The following is an 18,091-nucleotide window of genomic DNA, read 5'->3' as shown; positions in this document are numbered from 1 at the left end:
GCGGCGTCCCTGTCACCAGAAGGGGCTTGCCTGCCTCCCGGCTCTGGCAACCCCTGGCACCTCCTCGCCCACGCCTACGCGCCCCATCCCCCTTCCTCCTTCCTCCATGCCTTCCTCACATCCGACGGCCACAGCCCACGGGCTTGGACCCCAGTGAAAGGTGTCTGGATACAGTTCAGTCCAAAGCCTTTTTTGAGGACCCATGGAAGCAGTTGGGTCCCTAGAAGGTGCTTTTGGTGCAACAGGACCATGTTTTTATAGATAATCATGGGGGTTCTTGGAAGGTCTGTGTAGATCGTGGGTTAAGAACCTTTTGAATTTGAAGCAAAAGAAATAATATCTCTCCTAACTCCTTGGTTTTTTTTTTTTTTTAAACAACGTGAACAAAAGCAACTCAGCACCAGCATGGACTCCAAAGTGAAAGGAGGCAACACCTTCTCTCCTTTCTAATCTAAAAGTCCTTTTCCTTCTCCAAATTTGCCCCCCGGAGAAAAGCACAAGTCACAGGTGTAAACTCTCCATTCCCTGATTCCCTCATGCTTGGTCTGGGGTCCCCAAAGGCAGAACAGACCCCGGCTCCCGGGCAGCCCTGCTCCCCGTGTGAGGAGTCAAGGCTCCTCGGCACCCTGTTGGGTGTCCCTCGCCCAGCCCAGCCCGGCCCGTCTTCCTGGTAGTTTTGGGTTAGCTGATTGATCTCTTAAAATACCCTTTAGGGGACTGTCTTTCTCTCTTGCCATCCCCCATAACCTCTCTCCCAGCACCCCAAAGAGAGCAGAACCATGTTCTCCCTCTGACTTCCTCCGGGAAGTCCAGCTAATGGGGCCACTGGCTGCCCCAGGGTTGGGACCCAGCCCCCCTTGTGGAGGGGATGCTCCTTCAGGAGTCCCATCTTAGGGCAGCCAGGTGGGGAGAGCAGCCCCCCAGCAGAGGGACAGGCTCACCCAGAAACTGTCCTCCTGCAGAAGTTGAAAAGCAATCAGTAAGCAAACTACTCCTGTGTCCTAAGATAGTATCCCCTTTTGAGGGATCCCCTTCTGGAGCTTTCCCTCCGGAGGTGGGTCTGGCTCACTCTTCCGCCCCTGGAGTGAACACTGCCCTAACCTCGCCTGGCCGGTTTTTGTTTATTTTTGTTTGTTTGTTTGGAGAAAGAACAACTGCAGGCAGGCTTTGGTTAATGAGCCGACCAAGAGCTCTCCCCACCCCCTTCCCTCACTGGCCTGTTCTTCTGATCTTGTGCCCTTCACTCTGCCCCTCGCTCAATCCACTCCCTGGCCCTTTCCCTCCCCCACAGCTCCAGATCTCCAGGTTCCTTGCCTAAAGATGGCACTTCGGTCCCTGTAACAATGACTGGGGAACTATGGAAAACCTTGGCCTCCGTAGAGGAAAGAAGATGGGGATATGAGTGGACCCTGCTGGGTCTTCATCTATTACTTGCCAGCCAGGAACATTTACAGTTTTATTGGAAATAAAATCTAAAGCCCTCACCACTGAAATCAATCAGCCAATTGATCGATCTATTCATCTGTTTACTATCTGTTTATCTATCTTGCCATTGATTCATCTTCCCTTTCTTCCCATCCTAATCTTTATTATTTAATCAATCTGTGTAGACAGAGCTAGTGATGAGAATGGGTCACCTTTGTTTTCCTCTGAGGGAAATGAATGGAACGTTTGCCTTTGCGTGTCTGGGGCTCAGGATTTTCCCAGGGAACTATTACCAGTTGAAATTTGCCTCGGTCCTTGGCACAGGGTTGGCCCAGAACAAGGGTCTGCTGCAGTTCACTCGTGGCCACTGCTCTGTGTATGGGTTAGGCTGTGAGCTGGCCATCCAATAACTGTTTTCGGCTTAGCGGCCACCTTCAGAGGAGATGGGGCTGGGGAAGTTCCCCAAAAGAGGGAGAAGAGAGAAGAAAAGTTCTCCATTTGACTGTCATCCCCTAATTCCGTGCACTGTCATCGTTTCTGTGGTTTTTTCCTTCCATAAGTGACTTATGTGTGATCTTGTTTCCAGAAGGCAGGGAGTGTGTGAACTGCGGGGCGACCTCTACCCCACTGTGGCGACGAGATGGCACCGGGCACTACCTGTGCAATGCCTGTGGGCTCTACCACAAGATGAACGGGCAGAACCGACCGCTTATTAAACCCAAGCGAAGGCTGGTGAGTTGTCTTTGGGAAGCACTGACCCCACACCAGCCATTTGGTGTTTTTCATTTCCTCTCTCCAGGAAGGAGAGCTTTCTGCAGGAAATTAGCAGGACAGCTCAAAATCATGTCAGCTTGCTAGGGATAGTATTTTTTCCCCCTTTTCTGTTTTCAAATTAGACATGCAGAAACGCTTTCTCTCTCTTTATTTCCTCTCCATGTTTCGTAAGTCACTTACCAAAGTTTTAAGGGTGCTGACTTCTTGGTTACAAATCTGAAATTATTCGCTGATAGAAGGAGTGTTTTAACGGGATCAGGACCACCGATCTGAGATGCCTTGATAATCACTGTTTGACAGACAGAGAAACTTCGTATGAGGATGGAATGTCCCAGGCACCCCCTTAGACCTTGGTCCTGAAGTGGTAGAAGTGGGCTTCCGGGAAGTGATCACAGCCTCAGTGCTGGATGAATCTCATGTGCTAGAGACTTCAGATTGATGTGGCCAGTTAACAGGCTTTCACAACATGCAGACATTGAACTCGGTGGAGCCTTTCACAAGGAAGGACTTCCCACAGGTAACTCCTGTGGAAAAACTGTGTGATTCGTGGCTTGCCTGTTGGTGTCACCCAGCATTTGGTCTTAGAACCCCTTTGAACTACTATTGCTAGGGTGCCAGGTTTTTCCTCTCTCTTTTTACTTTCTTAAACTTCTTGACCCTTAAAAATACTTGAGAAAACCTGGTACTGCCAAGTATTTATTAGGAAAACTAGCAGAAGTTCATTTGTCAACTTCGGGACCTGGGGCCAGCTTGAATAACAAGTGCATATAACAGACAAATAAAAGCATGCTTGGCAAATGATAACTCTAACCACAGTCAAGAGATCAAAATACTTTTTGTGGTGATGACATTCACCACGTAGGGGGGGGAGGAGGGGCCTTCCCCGTGCAGATTAATTGATGAGGAAGTGTCTGTCAAATTCTAAGGGGGGAAAAATCCAAATCCTTTCTGTTCTTTTTAAAGAATTATGTGTCTTCCCCATCAGATTTTAGTGCAACTCAAGACCTTTCGCATTCTCTTCAGAAGAAGGAAACACTTTCTAGGGATGGAAGTGCCCATGTGACTAATTTTTGGCAATCCCTGGTCTCTAGGCTTTATTCTTTCTGATCTTTGCCCCTTTCTCCAACTTTCTCAATCTCCCAGTCCCCATGTACTTTGGGTTTTTTTTTTTTTTTTTTCCTTTCTCTATGTGCAAAGCTAACTTCCTAGGAAAAAGCTGCCGGATATCTGAGCACTGGAGATAACTCATAAACAACAGCTCAGCTTCCCTAACCTAAACGTTAAGATGTTTGAACGGATCAGAGCAAGACGTGTTTGAAAAAAAAATGGCTGGAGGTGTTAGCACAGAATGAATATGATCACACCGCAAAAGAATGTTCTGAATCACTCAAAACCTGGCCTTCGTAAAAAAAAAAAAAAAAAAAAACGGAAAAGAGAAAAAAAGAAAAACCTAACAACAAAAACCTTTTTGTTAAAAATAAGTTATGGTACTATTATATGGGCTTTTTTCTTTTTTTAAGGTAAAAGTAAAGAAGGAAAAAGAGGAAGTAAAGTCTCAGAGTACAGGCTGATTGATGAGCAAGAGTGCATTTGACATTTTCTTGGGGTTTCTTCTGTCTGGGCAGATTGCATAGGAGACTACTTGCATTTTATATAATTTTGTCTTCATTCACCTTTCATAAACAACCTCTAGATTCTGAGTAACAAGTACTTTGAATTCTAGAGTTCATTGGCTGTCACATTTTCAGCTGTCTTTTCCGTCTTACTCATCTGTTCTGGGTGGTTTTGTATTTTTAGTTCCATAGAATTCATATGCTCCGTCCTGAGAGACACGCAGAGCACATTCAGGATTTCTTTTTTTTTAAGCCCTTTAATGCATCTGACTTCTGAGTACCTACAACCTGTATCTTTCTTTTTTCCTATATTTTCTGCCCCTCCATCCCAGCTTCGTCTCTCCAGTTTGTTATTTTCCTTTCTGCACATTTGCAGATTCACCGACGACCACCCAGCCCAACATGTAGCAAGCTGCCCTGTCAGATGCATATCTAACCCTGAGTAAACTCACGCAGGAAATAGGAGAAAAGACTGAAGGGCAGAGCCATAGGATTCTTTCCTCAGTGTCGCTGCCGGGATTTTCATAGGTTTAACAACCAGCTGAGTAGCTTGCTTTGTTAATGTATTTTGTATCCTGCTGGTGAACCAAACAGTACGGCTTTGAGAGGTTCTGTATACATTCGCATAAAGTCTGTAGACCAGAGATGTATTCTGAGTCTGCTCCTATTTATGAAACTGTCACTATACTGTAAAGGACGCACTGTGAACCTCGTCATTTGGAGCTTTAATTTTACCAGTTGGCCTCATGTGCCTGTGTGACACATTCCAAATTGCTGGGCTGGGAAATCCGGTGCCTGAGTAGATATTAGTCTGCTATATCCGGGTATTACTTTTAAAGGGAAAAAAGTACAGGAAGATAATAATAATCACGTAATAACATAATTGTCAAAATCATTAAGCACTGATTTAATGTATTATTTTCTTCCCAAGAGTACAGAAGAAACAGTTATTTAAGTCTTAAATTGTCACATTTAATAATTTAGGCAGCTGGAGTTAGAGGCAGCGCTCTTGGGCTGTACCGAATTATTTTTGAAACAGATAGCCAAAAAGTAGCATCTTTCTGATCATGGTAGATAAGGGCCGTTTTTAACGCCCAGCTCCTTAGAATGCAGAAAATAAAGAATTACTACTACAGAAAAAAGAGGCTCTACCATTTAAGCCTGGAGGACAGAGGAGTGTATCTGTGGAACAATTTAGTGGCTTAGAAAGGAAAGGAGTCAGTCTGGTTAATTCAGAATTGCCACTGAGTTTTCCATACTTGGCAGCTTTGGATCTTTGGTCCAATGTTTTACCTGATAAAATATTGATGGAAATTCCTGTCCTTTTTGTCCCATGCTTTTATAACCATGCCAGAAGTTTTTCTGATCAAGCTAGCTGAATTCTTTTTCTTCCTCTTGCCTTTGGTAATTTTTCTGACTTCAGGTGCAGGAGTAATTTTGCAGTTAAAGTATTCTTTTTACGTTGTCAGGGGCGGGGCTGAGGAGGTGAGAGACATGGATGCTAGACGTGACCTATTTTTGTCCCAAAAGTTTTTGAGTTTATTATTTTTTTTTTTGCAGGGTAGGTACAGAGAATAATCCCCATATAAATGTGTCAAAAAAGTGAAAAGATGAATTTCCCTTTCAAAAGAAATTAAGGCAGTGACACAATCAAATAATTAAAAATTCAAGTTGAGACTGACATTTGACCTGGCACCATTGTGCCCTGTGAACAGCAAATAGAAAATACCTGATTTCCAGAAGGTGGCATGAGATGAGAGCAGGGGGAGGGGCCATGTTCCTGTTGAAGACCAGAATTCCTTCTTCTTTATAGTTTGTCTCATTAACTAAAAGCCACCTCAAGAGACGGAGGATGGCTGTCACTGTGAGTGACAAAGTCTAAAGGCGACCAAGTCTGAAAGCGTGGGCTGTGTACATTTAGGACTGCGGCAAGTTTGCTGAGGTCTTGTTCCCGTCGGATGTCCTGCCTGTTGCTTCCTAAATTACCCACCCCGTGAGCGTAGGCCTCACACACGCGCAGACTCTCTCACTGGGTTAGCACTCTGTTCTCTTTCTAAGCCGGCAGTTCTTTATTTGGGGTCTATCAAGTGCTTTCGACGCTTTGAGGAGTGCTCCTACTTTGCTCTTAGTAACTGGTGGCCAGGAGCCTTGCTGAGAAGTGATACGGGAGCAGTCGCCCTTGAAAAGCTCCTGTGGGCCTGGCCAGTGAGGCTACTGGAAGCCTGGTACCCGAACTAGTCTGCTTAATTCAAAATTGCACCCGTAAAAATTAACCATCTGGTGGACTTTGTGGGATGGGGATAGGGGGAAAATGAACTCAGAGGGGGGTGTTGGCCTTCTGGTCCTCCCAAATTCTGCATAGGGGCATAGTGGGCTAAATTCGGACTGCTTGGCTACGGGCTGACACACTCATCTGCCGATGGATTGGCTACATTTTTCTTCTTGAGGCTGCTTTTGGGGATCTTCCTTACTTTCATGTGGGCCACTTGCTAGTTTTGATTTCAATGATAATTTTTTTGAGTCTGTAGTTCTGAAAACACATTTTACATTTGTTTTGATTTTCTCCCCGCCCCTCTCCCCACTCCCCAGTCGGCAGCGAGAAGGGCAGGAACGTCCTGTGCAAACTGTCAAACCACCACTACCACTCTCTGGAGAAGGAATGCCAATGGGGACCCTGTGTGCAACGCCTGCGGGCTCTACTACAAGCTGCACAATGTAAGTGTCACGGGGACCAGCCACACCGTCTCCCTTGCCGACAAGGCCCGGTGCACAGCCTCACCCTGCCCGGGTCCCCCTTCTCGACCTGCATTGCCATTCTTTGGGCCAAACAACAGGCCCGATAATAATCAGTGCAGCAGGACCCAGGGTAGGGAACTGCCTTGTACAGTGTGGCCTTGCTGCGAGTGGACGCAGAGAAGGCCCTCCTAGTAGGCGCAGAGAATACCAGAAAACGCTGCTTGTGATGCAGCAATCCGGCATGGGTGGTGGGAACGGTCTGGGTTTTTAAGCAAAAAAACCTTCCCCTTGGAAAACAACAACAAAAAGTCACCATTTATATTTTGATGTTTCCTTGTGGTTTATACTTATGGCACAAAAGAGAAAGAGAGCGAAAGAGAAAAGTAACTAGAATTGTAATGCGTGGCCCATAAGTTCCTGAAGCAAAAAGGACGAGATTCAGCTACTGAGAGGCAAAAGTCGTGGCTTACCCTGTACTGTGAATTTGATTGGATTCTCTGTATAGAAGCCATGCGATAAAATGTCTGAGAGCTAACTAGGGAAAAGAAACTTGGCCTTTACTTCTTCTAGGTATCGTATTAGCAGAATGATAACTGCCTGTCTATCACCTGGGTTTAGGTGTCGTTTCTAACCTTTTAATTTGGGGACCTCCCATGTCGTCACCTTAAGAGTGTTTTTCCCAGACAACTCCGGCTGACAGGCCTTGACCTGATGAGCCTGCAGTTTGCCTGGGTCCCAAAGAAAGCATTTTCATTTCCCTCTAGCTCTCACACCCTTCTTTGGCTCTGCCGGATTTTTCCTAAAAATCCCTTTGGCCAATTTGACTTTGGCAAAGTCTGGGGCTGAATGGGGAAAAGGCAGAGAGCTTTTTGCTCGCGGCCATTCTGGCAGTCACCTCTTCTTACCCAGGAATACCTGGGAATCGGGGAGGAAGCATTTCTGGTTAAATTTTTTGAGTCACAGGAGAACTTCTCAGGGTGACCCCAGCACCCTTGTCCCTTTTTACCTTTTGGGAATAAGTTGATGAGATTCCCGGGGAACCTGCAAAACTCACTTCCCTGCCTTCGGTGGCCCCCGTCTTGACACGGTGCCCGAGCAGGGCCAGCACTGATGGAGCTGGAATCCTTCGTGCAGTTGGCTCTTCTCTCTCAGATCCCCGGACTGTGGTGTGTCTGCGTTTATCAGCGTTGAAGCTCAAGTCTTGTTTTTACTTGGGGAAATTTACTTGCTCATCACAGTGGAGATAAGCAGATTTGTGATTGAAATCTGGAAGATTTGGGGCATTAGAGTTTATGAGCTCCCTAGTCATCAGCACAACCTATAAAATTATTTTAGGGTTGTAACTTATGGTTTATAAAGAACTTTCATGTTACCTGAGCATAATGGAACCTCGAGTAGTCCCGTGAGGTAGACAGGGCAGAAATTATTTTTATTTCCAGTGTACTTCAAGAATTATGACTCAAAGAAGCAAGTACTTGTACAAGGGAATGTGCTGGTGAGGTGGGAGAGGCGGGACTGATCTCTGCGTACCAGCTTCCCTGTGAAGCACTGGGACTGACAGGGACCAGCGGAAAGGACATTCTTTCTCGGTTTAGAATGTACCCAAGTTCGATTCAAAGCAATGGATTGTATGTGGTTATATATTCTTTCCCATTTCCCTAAAAGTATGGGAATTATGGGAAAATAACCAGCCATAAATTTCTTTGATTCCTTAGCCATCATGAGATAGGATCTCGGTTGTGTCCAGTCTAAGAAAAATATTTCTGAAGAATAGGAATTTCTCGTCAAACCCCAGAAAAGTCCGGGAACCCTCCAGCACGAACCAACTGCTCACTCTCCCCTGTTCTCCATTAGCTCCGACTTCGTGGCGGGGCTGCAGTGCGAGAGAAACTTGCTCATCAACACGAGTGGTTTTTCTGTCTTCTCTGGTTTAGTAAGGGTTCACAAAGAAAGGCTATTTATGTGTGTTTAACAATAAGAGATAATAATCTATTAACGTTCCCTTTGTGTTGTTTGGTTCCGCCCATCGAGATACCTGTGTGTGTATGCCATAAGTTAGTTCCTTTCTGCTTATCTGGGTGTTTCGATAACTACCTATCTCAGTATCAGTGTATCTAGGTGGTGTTGGGACTAGTTATCTGGGTTTGTGTGGCTATCTGTGTAACTAGATATTATATTTAGATATCTGCCTGTGTGTATCTAGATACCCCGCTAAAGAGCTGTGTGTCTAGACATTATCTGGGGGAAGATTTGATGTGACAGGAGATTCCTATCACCTATGTAGGCAGCACCTTTACCTTGATTATAACTTTGAAGAAGGAACCCAGAGATGTTTTTTTGGCAACGACCTTTTAGCTCCTCTGCTATCACTCACGCTGCTTTCCTGGCACTAAGGGGGAAGCTCAGGGTGAGGTTCTGTCTCCCTCCTGGGGGACCTCTCTCAGCTTAGCTCCAGGAAGCTGTGTGTTTCTTGCTCCCAGAAGTATGGCCGGCAGCTTGTCCCTCTCTGCTGTCGGAGTTCTTTCTTCCTTAACTGCCGTTTGCTTGCTTTTGGAGCAGACAGGTAGACCCTGGAATCATGAGAACCTTCTTCTTTTTTTCCACCCTTGAGGGCCATGGAGGAAGAGGACATGTTTTCCCCAGGGAGGCAGGAATGACCTAGACCCTGACATTTGCTCCTTGAGTTGCTTTGGCGCATTTCTCTGGAAACACGGCCAGATGCGTGGTTTGTTAATGGGACAGATGACTACTGTTGCTGTTAATCTGATCCTGACTCCTGGTGGAGATTGGTCTCTGCGACTTTGTAACATCCCCTCTTTGGATTCACCTCACCCTCCAAAGCAAATGTATTTTGAAAACACAACAAATGAGTCTTAAGGAGAACAGAGGTGTGGTATACTGAAGACTTGGGATTTTTCAAGTAGGCTCTTGCCCCCGTCTCTTTAGTTCATTCCTGGTCTTTGATTTTTAGGATGAGAATACTTTCACGCTAGCACAGTACTTTGCACCCCCTAAGTGGTTATTAAATACTTGTTGGTTGGTGCTTTAGCTGTGTACCTAGTTATAAGCGGTTAGTCAGACTGGGTAGAAATTGTCATTCCAATCACTGCAGTTGCTGTGACGTGGGCAAGAGGTGACCTTTTGGAAACACACGTTGTACTAAAATGTGACTGCAGAACACAAATTCCTGAGGAAGACCGGCAGCAGCTCTCATTGTGAAAAGGCCAGGGAGAATGGAGGCAGCCACAGTTTATTTGGAATCGGGGTGCAGTCCTAGTTTCTCAAGGCAGATAGGGACTTCAACACTTGAGACAGATGGCTTCGGCAGCGCTTTTCAAGTCCTGACACGGACTTCAGACGAGGAGACAAAATGTTACTTCCCCTGGAAGATTCCTTAATTACCTCCCTTCTCAGGAAATATTCTAAGGAGATTCTAGGGGAGTAAGACAAGTTATTGTATTTTAGGGAAGTGCAGTGATACAGAGTTCCCTGAGGCAGATTTCTCCCCAAATGACTGATGTGGATGAACATAATTAACAACCTCTGCTTGGAACACCTTTCCTATGGTCTCTTAGTTTCTGAAGCTGATAGAGGCTGACAGTCAGAACTCTGCCACAGACCTAGCCTGCAGGACTCTGGGTCCCCGGGAAGGAGGCAGGAAGGGGTGGGAGGAAGGGGCCCTTTGAAAGCAGATCCCTAGCTGGGGCAGTCAGAGGAACCCATGTTGGGGTGTGGAAGCCTGCACCATTTCAGAGCCAGCAAAAAAGTAAAAAAAAAAAAAAAATTGATCTTTGTTTAGATTAACAGACCCCTGACTATGAAGAAGGAAGGCATCCAGACCAGAAACCGAAAAATGTCTAGCAAATCCAAAAAGTGCAAAAAGGTACACGACACGCTGGAGGACTTCCCCAAGAGCAGCTCCTTCAACCCTGCTGCCCTCTCCAGACACATGTCCTCCCTCAGCCACATTTCGCCCTTCAGCCACTCCAGCCACATGCTGACCACTCCGACGCCGATGCACCCGCCGTCCAGCCTCTCCTTTGGACCTCACCACCCTTCTAGTATGGTCACCGCCATGGGTTAGATTCTCTGCTCGATGCGTAAAGGTCTCCAGGCGAGAGTCCCTCCGGCCCCTTCTACGTGCATTTTTGCAGGAGCATATCATGAAATCGAGGACTGATGGATATCTGTTTTTTGAAGGCAGAAGGCAAAATGATGTTTGCTTTTGCCGAGGAGCTCACTGTGGTGTCTGCATTCCCAATCTCTGAATCTGGATCCCATTTGTGAATAAGCCATTCAGACTCATATTCCCTATTTAACAGGGTCTCTCTAGTGCTGTGAAAAAAAAAAATTGCCGAACATTGCATATAACTTATATTGTAAGAAATACTGTACAATTGAAGAAGACTTGATTGCATCTGGGTAGCTGTAAGGAAGGCATAAAGTATGCCAAGAATTTTAAGGAAGATGGGGGAAATCAAGGATGGAAATTAAGAAGAAACTAGGTCTGATGTCCAAACGGACAAACTGCCTTTCACTGGCCACAGGTGTTTGATGCATTAAAAAAAGAGAAAAAAAAGAAAAAAGAACAAAAAAAGTTGTAGGCGAATCATTTGTTCAAAGCTGTGGGCCTCTGCTTAGGAAATTCTACGAGTTCGGGCAATCGGTGTTAACACTCACATTTGCCATCGAGGGTTTCACATAGCCTTTTCCAGGCCTACATGCTACGTGATCAAGTCCCAGTAATTGTTGTTTGTATGTATAATTCAAAGCACCAAAATAAGAAAAGATGTAGATTTATTTCATCATATTATACAGACTGAATCGTTGTACAAATTTATTTACTGCTAGTGTTAAGCTCTGCTTTTTTTTCATTTAATATTTTCCTTCTCTCTCAATTTTGGTTGAATAAACTAGATGACATTCAGTCGACCTAAGGTGATTGTGCTCCGGAGGGCTTCTTTCCCTTTTTGCTTTCTGATGATATTTATTAAATAGCTTCTAAGGGTACAGCAGCATCTGTCGTTTCACTCCTCCCGCAGTCTGTGCTCTGAGGGTAGCAGTGTATGAGCTACCGCCTGCATGTCAGCGCCTTAGGCCGGACAGACCTGGTCCTGGGAGCAGCCTGGCTGATTGTTAGCTCTGTTGTGTTCTGTGTTAGTGATCACTGCCTTTAATCTGTTGGAATAATAATATCAAATAATAATAAAGTGAAAATATTTTTTAAAAACCCAGTAACATCGTATCAAAGTGGTGGCCATGCTCTTCTAGAACCTGGTAGCTCTAGCTAATTTAAGAAAAAAGAGTTCACCAAGAAACAACACCTGAACATGCAAACTCCAGATCGTCCACACTTACTCCTTTGGGAAACTGGGCCTTTTCGGAGCCCTGTCTGTAGCCCAGAGGAGTCTGTTCTGGGGTGGGAGTAACTTCTGTGGTCCCTTAGTGAGCTGCAGCTTCCTCTTCCTTGTGCACCTCGAGTAAACAAGCTCGCAGGAGAAATGGGAAGATGTCCTTTCTGAGATTCTCAGGCGGACTGCAGCTGAGGGATTCCTCGAGGTTCTCTGCAAGACGTCAAGCAGCTGGACTGGCTCTTGAATTCATTTCTGTTTTTGCTTTCCTACTGTTGAATAGTACCATCATGGAGAGTTTATTGGAATGTCCGCGAAACACAGAATAACCATTTTGTAACTTACGCTGTACAGTTTCCTTTTCCTCTGTTGACCGAATGTGTAATTATGGCACATTTAAAAATCTCTGTTAATCACCTTTCTGCTTTCTTAGCAAATATTTTAAACCTAAAGCTAAATGTTGAAATAAAGGAGTCGAGAATCACTGAAATGCAAATGGAGAACTTACTGGGTCCTAATTAATGATCTACAATTCTGATGTTATTTTCAGTTACCTTCAAGGCACCAAAGTAAATCACCACCTATATTGCCATTTTAAACTTGGGAGGGTTCCCCCCCCCCCCACTAAAGAGAGGGGAAGGGAGGGAGGGAGAAAGAGAGGCAGAGAAACATCACTGTGTAGAATGTGTGATTGTCTCTCACATGCCCCCCACTGGGGACCCTGCACACAACCCAGCCACATGCCCTGACTGGGAATTGAACCGGCGACTCTTTGGTTTACAGTCCGGCACTCAATCCACTGAGCCACACCAGCTGGGCAAACTTGGGATTTTTAAGATATGATTCCAGAGTCTCAGGATTCTCCACCTCACCTCTTCATGAACAGATCCGAGTTAATTAATGCCCTTTCACCTTAAGAACAGGGAGTTCAAATACTTGACATTCTTAGGGTGGGAGAAGGCGGGATGGGGGGGCGCACAGAGAAAAATCCCAAACTCCATACTCTAGCTCCATTTGTTTTAGGTACTACAGTGATAGCATATTTGATCTTATTCCTTCTTCAGAGAAATGTCATTTTATCATTCTGTACATTGATTTGACATTCCAAGATAGTTCCAGAAGATATGAAAGATTTGAAAAATATGTATGATATCAATGATTCAGTTTCTTCTTTAGAAGGTTATATGCTTTCCTGGTTTCAGTGGTTTTGTCCTTTTTTTTTTTTTTTCATTTAAATATAAGGCACCATAGAAGAGCAATTCTAGAGAGGGTTTCACCTAGAAAAACAGAACGAGTTTGTAGATTTAAAATATTGCTTAAATATTTTTAGTAAATTTTACCCCTAATCAATTTTCAATCTGTTTTGCCTCAGTTTTGAAACAGTTGCATTAGCTCCTCCATAGATTACTTGACAAATGTGTGCAAATTCGGATGATTTCTCTAAGACATTTAAAAAGCCAACATAATAGAAAAATATATACTATGTAGTTATTGAACTGCATTGCTACTTGTGAACAACTCATGTCTAACAGTGAAACTTCATGAAGTAAGAAGTCTGAATTTAAGTACTCTTTTTATGTATTCAACAGGTACCCAGCCAGTGTCTAGGCTGAAGTCCATTTAAAACCACTTTTTGTTCTTTAAGCAGTTCAGGAAATAGAGAAACCAAGACTGCAGTATCTCATTCTTACTTTGTGACATTTACATGTTATTCCCCTTAAAAAAAAAAACTACATGCACTGTGGTAAGTTTCCCAGTTGGGCCTCTGGGTTGATCGCCAGGCAGACAGCCAGCGATAGAAGTGGGGACACCCAGAGCTTGCCTTCTGAGATCAGTGTCTATTTTCTGAAAAGTTTTAACCATTATTTAAAAAGCTGATCCTCATCACAGGACTTCATTTTAGTATTTCCTAAATCTAGGAACGGGGAAGGGAGCAAACTCTTCCCAGGTACTCCATGCCTGACAGGAGTTTGGTTAAACACCTGTTCACAAAATTAAAACGCCCAAACTCAAATGCCGTCCACTCCCTGCCTCCGATACTTTCTTCACAATGGTGAGTTGTCTCGTTTACATTTCAAAGTCCTAGAAGCATTATTGTCCCTTGTACTCTTTTGTTACATCCCCCTGTCCTCAACCCCCAATCCATCCCGAGTCTAGAACCATTTCTGCAATCATTATTGACTCCTCTGTTGATAAATTCCCTTCGATTTCCAAGCTAAGGAGAGATTTAAAAATTTTCAAGTTAAAAATTAAGAAACAAAAGGCCAAAAGAAAACTTTAGAATGATGGCACATTATATTGCAGGTTTATCCGCAGAGCTCAAATTTCCACCCTTCTTCAAAGCAGCCGAGTAACACACCAGCTCCTGTGCTTTCAAATGAAACAAACTTCTGAAAAACATTTCCATTTTTGTGTTTTCCCTCTTGCTCAAATGGTGTGAATACACCCTCGGGGAAAACTTGTCCCCACCCTTTGCAAAGGGCCCAGTGAAGGGAAAACCCGGGAATTCAGACATACTCATTGTTCATTTGAATATATGATGATGATGATGGTCCCAGGAGTCTGGAACTTGGCTTTGGCTCCTGGCTGTGCCACTAGTGAACAGAACCATCTGAGGCCACTGGTTTGATTTGTCTGGGAGTCAGCTCTGTATCTGTATAACTGGATGAGATGACCTCGAGACCCGTGTGAGAAGAAAAATACCACAGTGCCATTAGATTATGATTATCATTATCATCATCAATTTTTTGAGAACATTCTTTATTGGGAAAGGCATCCTCACACCCCTGTCAAATTTCGACTGGGGTATTTTAAAAGGCCGGAGTGATGGTAGTTCATATGATTCTAGAAGGGGCCGGGTACTCCCACTCCCCTCTGTGAAACACAAATTAACTTGTATTTTGTGACTGTCAGCCCAGGACAAGAGTTAGTGTCCCAGTCTGCGGGTTCCCTGCTCTTTCTGAAATGTGTCCAGGCCCCTCTTGAGCAGAACCTACAGGACCTGCTTCTCCTGCTGATGCTGGCAGCGTGGTTCACATTTCACTCTCCATTGTGTAAAGAGATTCTGCCTGAATGGCTAGCAGGCTATGCTAGGGGACAGCCAGAATCCAGTCTGTCCTCTTCCTTGTGGCCCCCTCTCTGGTCCTCTCTCGAAGGGGATCGACAGAGGAAGCAGATTAAGCTTCTTCCCCAAAGCTGCTCCTTTTAGGGTGCTCCATGTGGAGTTGAATACGTCCAGGCCTTTCCTCCCTTGCCCTTGAGCTTCTTTGCAGAGGATCTCGGTACATTAGCCACATTGTTTGTGGTGCGTTTCTACAATCCTCTGTCATGTCTGTGTGCAAAGGCTGGCAGGCTGGCATTGGAGTGGGGATTTGGAGAGCAGGCCCACTCCCCCGGCCTGTCCCCGTCCTGCCTTCCCTGCCTGATCCCACTGAACAACAGGCTTGCGTTATAAAGCACTCCTCTGCTGTGTGGTCCCAGCGGAAGCCCAAGGATGTGCAAACACCTGGAGAAGAGTTTGTCTTTTTAAGAAGCCGTTTTGCGCCTAGCCTGTGCAACTTAGGGAGGTAGTGTGGAGACAGGAAAGGCAGTCTGCTTCCAGAACTGAGTCCCAATGTGGGGAATTGGTCTGAACTGGGTCCCACTGCCCAAAGATTGGCTGATGTCTGCGTGATGCCTGATACTGCCAGGTAGTCGACTAAGAAATCCACCAACCGGGGATTTTTTATTTATTTGGCCTGAGGGCATAACAAACTGCTAGAAAATGAAAGGTTTTTTTTCTAATTATAAAATTAGTTAATAGTTATTGACCAAACTCGTAAAGTAACCCCCTCACACACTCAAAAAAAATTTTTTTTAAAGAAGCAGAAGAAACTGAGGATTTTTTCGTTGTTGCTGACGTGACCATGTGCAGTCTGGTCTTTCGATGGGCTGATCTGGAATGCTTCATGAATCCAACCGCCTTGGAGGGAGGGCTTGGAGGGCTGGTGCTTGGGTAGAGCATTGGCTTTTTGATGGTTATTAAGACTCCTTCTCGTGAGCTAGAGGGGGTCATTAAATAAAATGTAAAAGGGGGCCTTGTACAAGGTGGTTGCCCTCTACCCCCGCATGGTGGCGGGAGGCTCACTCCCCTTTGCTGGGACTGCCTCTCACAGCCTTGCAGGGATGGCTGGCCCTTCCTGAACACAGACACCGGGCAGCTCCCAACACACCACTTGATTCAGCTACAGCCCCGCCCACAGAAACTGCGGACTCGGAGCTGAAGCTGCCTGGGCTTCCCCTCCATTGAAATCCGATAATACTAAGTCAGAAATTCTCTTCTAAGTTCTCCTCTGCTGTAGGCACCCATTCCTGTGGGAGGCCCTAAGCAGGTCTGTGTTTTATAAACTGACACTCGGTGCATGAAACCATCCTGTTCTTCACCTTGAGTATCTCCCTTACTAGGGCAGAGTCGCTTGAGGTGCCTTTAATTTTTTTTTTTTGGTGTTGTCATTTTTTTTTATTTGACAAAAATATGGAACACAAATTTGCATGTCATCCTTGCACAGGGGCCATGCTAATCTTCTCTGTATTGTTCTGGTTTTTGCGTGTGTGCTGCCGAAGCGAGCACGCCTGGGGTGCCTTTGAGCAAGCTGGGCCTTCTTCAGAGAACCCCACATTCTTAGCAGTCCACTGATTGGATCCACTCTTCTGAAAACTACAGGACTCCTGACAACTGCCGGGAACCCTGGGGGCCTCCCAGAAGGACAGGGGGGTGGGTCATCTGTTCATCTTGACCCTTGGGGCGCATTTAGGCTGGACGATGAGAGGAATCAGACTAAAAAAATGGGTTAGGAGCTGTCACACAGTACACACAGGCTATCAAACAAAGCTCGCAACCTAGCAGACCACCGAGAAAGGACAGCTACGCTTCCTGTTGAGCTCGTCCTGTGTGGAGGGCAAATTGATCTTCTCTCTTGATTCCCTGAAAAGCCCAGTCAGGTGGGAAGTTTATTATCCTTGTTTTATGGATAAGAAAATTATGGGATAGAGAAGGCAAGGGACTTGCCCAAAGTCACACACTGGTGGCTGGCTGGATTTTTTAGGACTTGGGCCCAGTGAAGTCTCTTCCTTCCATCCTCACATCCCTATCTCGTCTTTGGTCAAAAAATAGTCATCGTCCTTCCCGCAGAGAAAGGTATGATTTAGAGGTGAGTAGAGGAAAGGATCCCCTTCCTTCCCTCTCTGGGGTAAGCTGTGTGATGGAAAGCTGGGGAGTTTTTCTACTCCCCAAAGTTTACGAGCCCCAGCTGGTGACAGGCCTGTGATCTTGTCCTTATTTGCATGTGACATTAAATCGACTGAAGTCGGCCTCACAGTCTGTGCAGGTCTCCTCCAATACCAAGGTGCTGGGTAAAGAAATAAAGAGACACAGAAACTCCTTTCGCAAACCCAGGGCAGTTTTAAACATGACTCCTCATCTCACAGGGCAACTCGGGGCCCTTGGACCCCAGGGTGAAGTGGGAGTATGATCTTGTTCATGTTATGACGCATTTATTGAGACACGTGGATGAGATGCGCAGTGAGGAAGCTCGCTTTCCTTGTCTTCTCGCGACTGGGATCTTTCTGTAATGGTGGTATGTAACAAAATGACAGAGATGCCTGTTATTCTGCCCTTCTGAATTGTGTGAAGTGAGGGCATTTCCACAATGGCATTTCACCTGCATAAAAGTTTGACAGAATGAAATTTCAGAGTTTCTAGTGGGTAAGTAGCGGGATACCTGTAGGTGGGAACTGGCCTTCTCTCAGCTCCCAATAAGTTAAGGGACATAAGTGGGCATCCCTGGAAGAGGCTTACACTCTCTTCGGGGTAACATGATGTGCCTGGCAACAATTAGATTGTAAATGTGGGTCTGGCTCACTGGTTCAGCAGGTTCTCATGCTCAGTCCTGTGTTTATAACAGAGATGACAGGAGGGCCATGCCTTCCTAATTGGATCAGGGGCCTGGAGTTGCCACTGGGCCTCCCTAAGTGTGATTGGTGGTGGCACAGAGGGATGCAACGTGGAGCTGAATCCACTGTGCTGCTGCTGCAGTCTGAGTACCACCCCCCCACTTCCATGGGGGGCTGAATATCCAGTTTGTGGATTAGACAGGCCCTGAGTGCAACTTTTCCCTGTAGATTTCAGATCCAGCCCCTCCTCCGCCTCTTAGC

The 18,091-nt window shown here is 45.5% G+C and overlaps 1 protein-coding gene and 1 non-coding gene across 9 annotated transcripts in view; one reads left to right on the top strand and one right to left on the bottom strand.

Annotated features, from left to right (window-relative positions):
• The window catches only part of GATA3 (GATA binding protein 3), a 30,308-nt gene extending 17,906 nt beyond the window's left edge, over positions 1–12,402 (top strand). For 7 of the 8 annotated variants that reach the window (XM_053922048.1, XM_045186419.3, XM_053922047.2 and 4 more), the window contains 3 exons: positions 2,012–2,157; positions 6,402–6,527; positions 10,348–12,402. In XM_053922048.1, the coding sequence (XP_053778023.1) occupies positions 2,012–2,157; positions 6,402–6,527; positions 10,348–10,632 (557 nt within the window). In that variant the 3' untranslated portion in view covers positions 10,633–12,402. The remainder of the gene's footprint in view (positions 1–2,011; positions 2,158–6,401; positions 6,528–10,347) is intronic. The other variant, XM_024580413.4, reaches the window with a different exon arrangement.
• Positions 12,403–16,406: 4,004 nt separating this feature from the next.
• Positions 16,407–16,508, bottom strand: LOC112296461 (U6 spliceosomal RNA). The gene has a single exon (XR_002973907.2). It is a non-coding gene; the product is annotated as a U6 spliceosomal RNA (small nuclear RNA).
• Positions 16,509–18,091: the final 1,583 nt, after the last annotated feature.

Source organism: Desmodus rotundus, chromosome 4 (genome assembly GCF_022682495.2).
Source record: "Desmodus rotundus isolate HL8 chromosome 4, HLdesRot8A.1, whole genome shotgun sequence".
Taxonomy (NCBI): Eukaryota; Metazoa; Chordata; class Mammalia; order Chiroptera; family Phyllostomidae; genus Desmodus; species Desmodus rotundus.
This window is presented reverse-complemented; position numbering and strand designations above follow the sequence as displayed.